We start from the raw sequence: 10,330 nt of genomic DNA, 5'->3' as shown, positions 1-10,330 counted from the left end.
TGTGCAGGAATACGCTAATGCTTATGCAACTTTTCAGCCCTACCGCAATTCTGATCATAACCCGGCAATTCTTCGAATCCCCAAAATAGACAAGTCTAAACCGAAACCTTTTCAGTTTAGTAACCATGTTACATATCATGAGGATTTTAACAATATTGTGCGTTCAGGATGGAATGAATGTATTGATGGCCACAAAATGTATAGAATTATCATGTGATTACGTCATTTAAAACACCCGATGAGGAAGCTTATGTGGTCGAAAGGCAATATACACGAGCGTGTTCGTAATACTCGTAAAGAGCTTGAAGACATTCAAATCGAGCTGGATAAACACCCAAATTCGCATGTGATTCGTTTAAAGGAAAGTGAAATGTCGAAACTGCTTAATGAAGCAGTTTTGGATGAGGAGAGGTTTTTAAAACAAAAGGCGAAGATTGAATGGTTACGTGTGGGTGATAGTAATACGGGTTACTTCCACAAAGTTGTTCAAGGAAAAATTCACAGAAGTAAAATCCATAGTGTAGTAGATTTCCATGGTCTACTTCATGAAGGAGTGGATGTTCCAGGTGCTTTTGTTAATCACTATGCGCAATTTTTGGGACAGGCTTCAAACTGTGCACATATTGCTAATCCAGAAAGTCTTTTCATCAAACAGCTTCCTGCTGAGATTGCTCTAGGAATGGTTCTGCCTGTTAGCGCTAGCGAGGTTCGAGATGCGGTGTTCAATATTGGGGATGGTAAATTGCGGGGGCCTGATGGATATTCAACTGCGTTCTTTAAAAAGTCATGGGATATTGTTGGTAATGATGTAGTCAAGGCTGTGATTGAATTTTTTTGTAAATGGTTAGATTCTGAAGGAGATTAACCACACTATTATTGCCTTACTCCCAAAGGTACAATCTCCATCAAAAGTTACTGACTTTAGGCCTATATCTTGTTGCAATGTTATATATAAGATTATTAGCAAGATTATTACTAATCGAATTAGTGATGGGTTGAATTTCATTATTAGCGATAATCAATCGGCTTTTATACCGGGGTGTCGGATTTCGGATAATATCTTGTTGACGCAAGAGTTGATGAAAAACTATCATCTTCCTCGTGGTACCCCGAGATGTGCGTTTAAAGTGGATATCCAGAAAGCGTATGATACCGTGGACTGGAATTCCCTCGAATCAATTTTGAATCATTTCGGGTTTCATAACACTATGGTTTCTTGGATAATGAAATGTGTCTCATCGACCTCATTCTCGCTAAATGTGTGTGATGACCCGGAAAATTTCGACTTATTTTGAACCAAATTCTATATAGGAATTAATATTTCCTACACGATAAGAAAAGTCTGTAAAGTTGAATCTCAAAATTTTGAAACTATTCAGATACCCTTCGATTGTTCTCAACGATTCGCGAACAATTATGTGTACATATACTATAACTTGAAAACGTAATAAAGTGTTAAGTAAATGATACTGTGCATTAAACATATTGGTTTGATTATCTGATTGCTATATTTAACTATGAAGTTAAAAGATTATGCTAAACGATTGAATTAAAAGATATTTACTATGTCCCTTAAGGATTATGATATTATTACGGGTCTCTGTTGTAAGGTCCACGTTGATTTGGGAAATCATTCATGTTTAACGGTATTCGAAATTAATGGTAAAGTGTTTGTTTAAATAACGTAATCTGGACACATACAATAATAAGGAATATTAACTGTTAGAATTGAATCTATGAACAACTTGCATCGTATATTTAGAACGTGTTTAAGTATATTGAATATATATTTATGAATATATAGCTTCAGGTTATTTGAAAACAATAATAACATTCGGTTATTGATTCAATTGATATTTAGTTATATTAATTAGAACGTTTGAGAAATAAACGATGACACATAAATGAATTACATGAATTTAAGTTTAAATGTATAAACAATATGCGATAGAACAATTTCAAATGATTTTAAAATGTATTTTAATAAATAGCGAGACAATAATTTATAGAAGTAAATGACCAAAACACTCGAAAGTTTAAGATACACTTTGAGTGATATAATTTAGGGATAATTTAAGGCTATATTTTGACAAAGGTACGTGTCCCAAAATATAAATTACAAGTTTTGTCAGCGTACGAAGGGACACTCGAAAAACCGGAACCGGAACATAAGTCGAGTGACGACGTACGACTTATCGGAACAAAAATTTCAAGTCAACTATGCACGAGAATATAATATAATATATAATTAATTAATATAAATTATATATATTATATATTAATAAATAAATATGTCGACAAACAAGAAAACAAAAGTTTGTAAGCTGGTTCAGAGGGCCATGTGATCGCATGGCCTTGAAGCACAAATACCATGCGATCGCATGGGGTACTTTTTCAGGCCAAGTCTTTATAAAGCGACCGAATTCAGTTTTTGTGATATATATTTCTTTCATCTTACACTCCGTATAACTTATTTATATTATTATTATTATTATTATTATTATTATTATTATTATTATTATTATTATTATTATTATTATTATTATTATTATTATTAAGATTAATATTATTATTAATCTTATTATTATTAGTATTATTAATATTAATTAGTATTATACATAAAATACTACGACGAGATTATGAGCGTGTCACTTTCAAAATGGTTTTCAAGCGGGATAGAGCTAAGGAAATTATGGATTATTGCCAAGGAGGTTATGGGTAATGTTCGGGGGTATATTTGTGAATCAAACCTAGTGTTTATCATCTCCGTTATGTCTACGTACTTTCCTACAATATTGAATCTCAATACTGATACGTAAGCACTCATAATTTATCTTTTATATATTAATTGTGTATCCATGTCTAGTGCTCGAGTATATATATTTATACATGCTTGTATGCTAAATTTCGTCGCTAAACAGTTTATAATGAATCACGAATTAAATACATATATTACTGGTAAAAGGTATATGATATACATGTTTTTGGAAAGCTGGCGAAAAATCAATGACTTTTCATTTAGATATCGAATAGTTTCGATGAACGGATTAAAAGATATGATCAACTGAATTATGATTGATGATAATTGAAATTGCTTTTGAATCTACAATTAAGATTTAAACAACTTGTTTACAAGATTGATAAAATGGATTTTTAAATATTACCAGCCGTGTAAATGAATCCTTATATAAGGTACGTCTCATTTGTTGAACTATTGTCAAAATTGACTTTTTGAAACAACTTTGGATAACTTTTGTATGTCGATATCGAGCATTAGGATTATGATACACTATGACCTGACCTAGTTTGATAGACATTTATTGACCAACATATGTTCTCTTGGTTGAGATCTATGATTATTTGATATTCCGAGTTTCAGTCACATTTTGGTGAACGACTTTATATGCTGCTGAGGTGAGTTTCATTGCTCCCTTTTTAATTGCTTTTGCAATATATTTTTGGGCTGAGAATACATGCAATTTATTTTAAACGCAATGGATACAAGTACATACTTAATTCTACACTGAGTTTAAACCGAAAATCCCTTAGCTTTGGTAACTAGTAACTGCCAGTACATAGGATGTGGACTGGTGGGCGCGAATAATAGTATATGGATCCATAAGGCTTGACATCCCCGTCTGAGCTAGAGCACTATCCTTTTAACGGACGTGTATTATTTGAGTTTAGGACACGTTGGTTTGCGTGTATTAAAATGAATGGGGTATTTATCATTATAACGTTAAAGTTTAGTTACCAGGGTGCTCTGTTATGTAGAATCTATTGATAAACGTTTCTGGATGAAACAACTGAAATCTTGTGATCCAATTTTATATACAGATTATGCGAAACACTAAAACTATGAACTCACCAACCTTTGTGTTGACACTTGTTAGCATGTTTGTTCTCAGGTTCCCGAGAAATCTTCCGCTGTTTGCTTATATGCTAGACAAGCTATGTGCATGGAGTCTTACATGACATATTTTTCAAGGAAACGTTGCATTCACCAAATCATCACTATGTATCTTATTTTGACTGCATTGTCAACGGAAGTACTATTGTAAACTATTATTTACGGTGATTGTCTATATGTAGAAATCATCAGATGTCGAAAACCCTTGATTTAAATATTCATTTATGGTGTGCCTTTTTAAAAGAATGCAATGTTTACAAAACGTATCATATAGAGGTCAAATACCTCGCAATGAAATCAATGAATGACGTATTGTCCATATGGATTTGGAGCGATCGTCACAGTTGGTATCAGAGCGTTGGTCCTAGTGAACCAGGTCTTGCATAAGTGTGTCTAACTGATAGTTGTTAGTATGCATTAGTAAGTCTGGACTTCGACTGTGTCTGCATGTCAAAAGTTTTGCTTATAATTTCTTGTCAGAAATTACATGTCTATCATCTTAAGTCTAAACGCGTCTTATTGCATTGATTGCATAGATAGTGTATAGACAAAATTCATATCTTGGCATATCTATTACAGTAAACTTTGACTGCCATCTTTCGAAAATTTCTCCGTAATTTACGGGATTTTAGTATTATATATACATATGTAAATTATGTATTGAAGAGTACCAATCTAATCTATTTCATATCAAAAATTATCTATCTAATTATACAGGATGGATCCCGTATCTAGTTCAAATTCCTTAAATTCCGACAGCTATTCCGATATGGATATTCACTTGAACTCTGAAGAAAGTGTAACCGGAATGGATCAACCAATCAGCCATCACCTATTCTGGATGAATTGGGGATGGGTTCGTAGTCTACTTAATCATTGGAGACAAGAAGAAGGTGATCCCTTCCATCCACCACATTGCCCTCTTGGCGAAGAACCTGAAGCACTTACCGGTGAACCTGTTCGAGACACCATTTTCTCTCTCATTTCCAGAGTATCTCGTTACGATAATATAATATCTCAAATTCTGGATCTTATTCATCCGCTCGTCCGAACCGCCAATCATCCCGGTGTAGTAGAAGAAGTCAACAAGCTTCGCACTCGGGTAGTGGCTTTGGAGAATATGGTGCAAAGGTTACAAGCACCAGCAGCATCACCGGCATCAACAGTACCACCGACAACAACACCAACAGTACCATTACCACCACCAACAACATCCGCATCGCAAACCTCAACTTCACAATCTATTCCACGAGCATCAACATCCTTCACCGAGGAATATCAATAAGAATAAATAATGAAGTGTTGATTTCATTAGTAAAAAAAAAAAAAAAAAAACTCCGCAAAGATTATGTAATATTTAATGTTTTAGAGGTTAATCATTTCTAAGTCAAGCCGAAAATCAAATGAGCTTAATATGATATTAACTCATTAAATCCGTATTACATCTGAAGAAATATACATACATATATTTTCATAAAGACTGTAATGAAAATTCTTTTGTACAAAATATTACTTGTGAAATCTTTAACGGGTAGGTAATTCCCGGGAAATATATAAGTTCACAATAAATTTGTTATACTGTACATTCTTCAACTTTGATTCAAAAAAAAATATTAACTATGCTCACAACGATATACAATCGTTTCCATAAAAATTCAATTACATATTCTGATATTGACGGATCAGAATCCAAGTCAAGATTTAACGGGTGACATCATTCTTAGATCTCTACATCTTTCAAAGCTATACTTTGACTTCAAAAATGCGAAAGATCCTTTAGCATTGTTATTACTGAAAATAATATTGCAATCCTTTTTCAAAGTATCCAGTTTTACTACACTTTCAACCAGTCAACTTTGACTTTTCAGATTAACCTTATTATAACCTTGACATATACGTTCTTGTTACTGGGGAACCTTTCATGTTCCACCACATTAGCAGTAAATTTACCAACAACTTTATTAATCCTTGACCTTTCGAAAAATCCTTATACTCATTGAAACCCTATCATGTACTCATCCACATCTTGTAACAATAATTGCTATACCAACCACCGAGAATTAGCAATCAGTATTTTGAATCTCGCAGCATTTTCTACGACAACAGTTATATATAGATAACATTTATCTTCTAGACTTACATACTTCGAATGTGAAGTTTCTGAAAAACATCCCAAACTATGAACTAGTTCTCTGAAATTGGAAAAATGCCGATGAAGCAGCAAAAACTGTAAACGACCTTAACAGTCAAAAGTTTGATGATAAAGAATAGTATGGTGGTAAAGCTGAGAAAAAGAGAAGGTTTGGAACTGAAAAACGGATTGAGTAAAGTATGAAAGAGGCTGTGGATAAATCACAAAGACTGAACCTGCCTTCAAAGAATCCAAATGATTCAGTGACTGCTGAAACTATTAGTAAGAACCTTACTTCTTATTCTAAACCTTCACAGACAGATTTTCCGCATCATCCTCTGATATTAGAAATTCTAAGATATCATCGTATCTTTCATTATAAATATCCTCCATATTTCTGAAGATATTTCCATAATTATTCTTATCCGAAATCATTTATCTCTTCGCACCATCTGTATTATATCATAAAAGAAACTATTTTAATTTCTAAATTCTGAAACCTTCAAGTTTAAAATATGAATGTTTTTGAAGTAGTGTTGGGAACTGAAGCATGAGTTAGTATAATATAATGACACTTGATCAACTTGATTATATTACAGTAAGTCATGCTGAGTTTTTAAATGGGACATAACGATTCACAGACCATAACGTCATCATGTGCCATGATTACACGACTCTTGTATTCTATTTAATCTTTAAAATATCAAGAAAATATTTCTTGATGATTCGGTCTTTTCCAGGATATTCTGGTAATTTGACAAATCAAGATCGTGCCATTATGATTACCTTCTCAGAACATTAATTATGTTCATCCAAAACTCCATACCTACGAATTCTGGACCATTACAAGAGATGCCAAATCGCAAGAAGAAGAAACGAAGGGACAAAGCTCCGAAATAGAAATTGAAGTATAAATCGCAGCAAATAGGAGGGAGTATTAACTGTGAATGATAATAATTATAGAAGACAGAAGTAGGGACATTGAAATATAAGGGGAGATATAAAGCCCGATAACAAACCCGAAATTACAAACCGTGTATATCAATGCGTATAGCAATATAAAGACACGGGAGAATGAAAAACACTATAACCCCAAGGTAATGGTAGAAGAAAATAACTTCCTATGGTGGTAGATGAAAAAGAAGAATGACGGATACGAAAGTTATGAGTATATCAAGAATCAGAACTGGGTGAAGCATTTCACAATCTTTTGGAAGTATGAAATGAGGAAGAAGATGTAGGAGTGGTGAAAATAATGAAACGAAAGTGGTTAATTTATAGCAAAATATCCGACATAGCAATCGAGGCAGACTACACATTTAATCAAAGAAAATCCTAATTTCCGCAAATTTTGCAGAATCAAATCTTATTTAGATAATGAAGATTTTCTATTCCTTAAATTCTGGAAATCAATCGTTACTACATTAAGAGATAAGATGAATCTCTATTTTCCATTTCACTCTATTACGAAAACTTCTCTCAAACGCTTCGAGTAATTGGATTGTTTTATCCATATTATTCAACGGTGATAAAATTCTATTTATCGACTCAAATACGTCATAAAAACATTTTTATTGTTAGCCATGACAACCTCACTCAAATTTCGGGACGAAATTTCTTTGACAGGTGGGTACTGTGATGACCCGGAAAATTTCAACTTATTTTGAACCAAATTCTATATAGGAATTAATATTTCCGACACGATAAGCAAAGTCTGTAAAGTTGAATCTCCATTACGTCTACGTACTTTTCTACAATAGTGAATCTCAATACTGATACGTAAGCACTCATAATTTATCTTTTATATATTAATTGTGTATCCATGTCTAGTGCTCGAGTATATATATTTATACATGCTTGTATGCTAAATTTCGTTGCTAAACAGTTTATAATGAATCACGAATTAAATACATATATTACTGGTAAAAGGTATATGATATACATGTTTTTGGAAAGCTGGCGAAAAATCAATGACTTTTCATTTAGATATCGAATAGTTTCGATGAATGGATTAAAAGATATGATCAACTGAATTATGATTGATGATAATTGAAATTGCTTTTGAATCTGCAATTAAGATTTAAACAACTTGTTTACAAGATTGATAAAATGGATTTTTAAATATTACCAGCCGTGTAAATGAATCCTTATATAAGGTACATCTCATTTGTTGAACTATTGTCAAAATTGACTTTTTGAAACAACTTTGGATAACTTTTGTATGTCGATATCGAGCATTAGGATTATGATACACTATGACCTGACCTAGCTTGATAGACATTTATTGACCAACATATGTTCTCTTGGTTGAGATCTACGATTATTTGATATTCCGAGTTTCAGTCACATTTTGGTGAACGACTTTATATACTGCTGAGGTGAGTTTCATTGCTCCCTTTTTAATTGCTTTTGCAATATATTTTTGGGCTGAGAATACATGCAATTTATTTTAAACGCAATGAATACAAGTACATACTTAATTCTACACTGAGTTTAAACCAAAAATCCCTTAGCTTTGGTAACTAGTAACTGCCAGTACATAGGATGTGGACTGGTGGGCGCGAATAACAGTATATGGATCCATAGGGCTTGACATCCCTGTCCGAGCTAGAGCGCTATCCTTTTAACGGACGTGTGTTATTTGAGTTTAGGACACGTTGGTTTGCGTGTATTAAAACGAATGGGGTATTTATCATTATAACGTTAAAGTTTAGTTACCAGGGTGCTCTGTTATGTAGAATCTATTGATAAATGATTCTGGATGAAACAACTAAAATCTAGTGATCCAATTTTATATACAGATTATGCGAAACACTAAAACTATGAACTCACCAACCTTTGTGTTGACACTTGTTAGCATGTTTATTCTCAGGTTCCCTAGAAGTCTTCCGCTGTTTGCTTATATGCTAGACAAGCTATGTGCATGGAGTCTTACATGACATATTTTTCAAGGAAACGTTGCATTCACCAAATCATCACTATGTATCTTATTTTGACTGCATTGTCAACGGAAGTACTATTGTAAACTATTATTTACGGTGATTGTCTATATGTAGAAATCATCAGATGTCGAAAACCCTTGATTTAAATATTCATTTATGGTGTGCCTTTTCAAAAGAATGCAATGTTTACAAAACGTATCATATAGAGGTCAAATACCTCGCAATGAAATCAATGAATGACGTATTGTCCATATGGATTTGGAGCGATCGTCATAATGTGAATGGGGAATTGCAGGGTTTTTTCCAAGGCAAACGGGTTTGCGTCAGGGAGACCCGTTGTCGCCTTATTTGTTTACTATGGTAATGGAAGTATTAACTCTAATGCTGAAAAGGGGGGGTGAACGCGTCTGATAATTTTTGGTTTCATCCAAAATGTGAGAAACTGGAAATTATCAACCTTTGTTTCGCTGATGATCTTTTTTTGTTTTCAGGTGCTAATGTTGAATCTGTAAGTATTATTTCTAATGCGATTGAGGAGTTTAAATCATGTTCGGGGCTTGTTCCTAGTATGCCAAAAAGTACAGCGTTTTTTGCAAATTGTACTCCAATCGTTAAAGACCAGATTCTTGCTCTAATGTCGTTTGAGGAGGGTATTTTACCTATTATTTACTTAGGTGTCCCGCTTGTTTCATCGAGACTTATGTATCGGGATTGTCAAGTGCTTGTTGAAAAAGTAAAACATAAACTAGATGACTGGAAGAATAAATTCCTTTCATTCGCGGGGAGAGTACAACTTATCATATCGGTTTTGACCTTGATGCAAGTGTATTGGTCGTCGGTTTTCATTCTTCCGGATTCCATTATTAAAGACATCTAAAAACTTATGAGGGGTTTCTTGTGGTGTCAAGGCACTATGAAAAGAGGCAAAGCAAAAGTCAAATGGGATGATGTGTGCTTACCGAAAGACGAAGGCGGTTTAGGTATCAAGAGGTTAAAGGGTTGGAACGTGGCGTTAATGTCTTATCATTTGTGGAGTCTCATAACCCATAAGCAATCACTTTGGGTCAAGTGGGTCCATGAATATAGGTTACATTCGAAAAACATATGGGAGATATCGGTTCAGCCTAATGACAGTTGCGGGTGGCGAAAACTACTGCATATTCGCGATGTTATTAGGCCTCACATTATACCCCAGATTGGTAGTGGAAACTCCTGTTCAGCGTGGTATGATACTTGGAGTGACGTTGGCCCATTGGCACATATTGTCTCTTATAGAGACATCCGAGCAGCGGGTTTTACTCAAAATACAAGGGTGCATGAGATTGTTAATAATGTTGGATGGAGATG

General features: G+C 33.8%; 2 protein-coding genes across 2 annotated transcripts; both read left to right on the top strand.

The window, feature by feature from the left end:
* Positions 1–238: 238 nt before the first annotated feature.
* Positions 239–865, top strand: LOC139902519 (uncharacterized). Its single transcript, XM_071885133.1, has one exon. It carries the CDS (start codon positions 239–241, stop codon positions 863–865), a length of 627 nt encoding a protein of 208 aa, XP_071741234.1.
* Positions 866–9,264: 8,399 nt separating this feature from the next.
* Positions 9,265–9,860, top strand: LOC139902518 (uncharacterized). Its single transcript, XM_071885132.1, has 2 exons — positions 9,265–9,343; positions 9,475–9,860. The coding sequence occupies exons 1-2, from the start codon at positions 9,265–9,267 to the stop codon at positions 9,858–9,860; spliced, it is 465 nt and encodes a 154-aa protein (XP_071741233.1).
* Positions 9,861–10,330: the final 470 nt, after the last annotated feature.

Source organism: Rutidosis leptorrhynchoides, chromosome 3, assembly GCF_046630445.1.
Source record: "Rutidosis leptorrhynchoides isolate AG116_Rl617_1_P2 chromosome 3, CSIRO_AGI_Rlap_v1, whole genome shotgun sequence".
NCBI lineage: Eukaryota > Viridiplantae > Streptophyta > Magnoliopsida > Asterales > Asteraceae > Rutidosis > Rutidosis leptorrhynchoides.
This window is presented reverse-complemented; position numbering and strand designations above follow the sequence as displayed.

Excerpts from the sequence above, each read along its gene's own strand:
- LOC139902519 (XM_071885133.1), top strand. The coding sequence starts at position 239 with ATGAGGAAGCTTATGTGGTCGAAAGGCAATATACACGAGCGTGTTCGT.
- LOC139902518 (XM_071885132.1), top strand. The coding sequence starts at position 9,265 with ATGGGGAATTGCAGGGTTTTTTCCAAGGCAAACGGGTTTGCGTCAGGG. Across the intron at positions 9,344-9,474 it reads CGCCTTATTTGTTTACTATG|GTGCTAATGTTGAATCTGTA; the intron begins GTAATGGAAGTA and ends TTTTGTTTTCAG.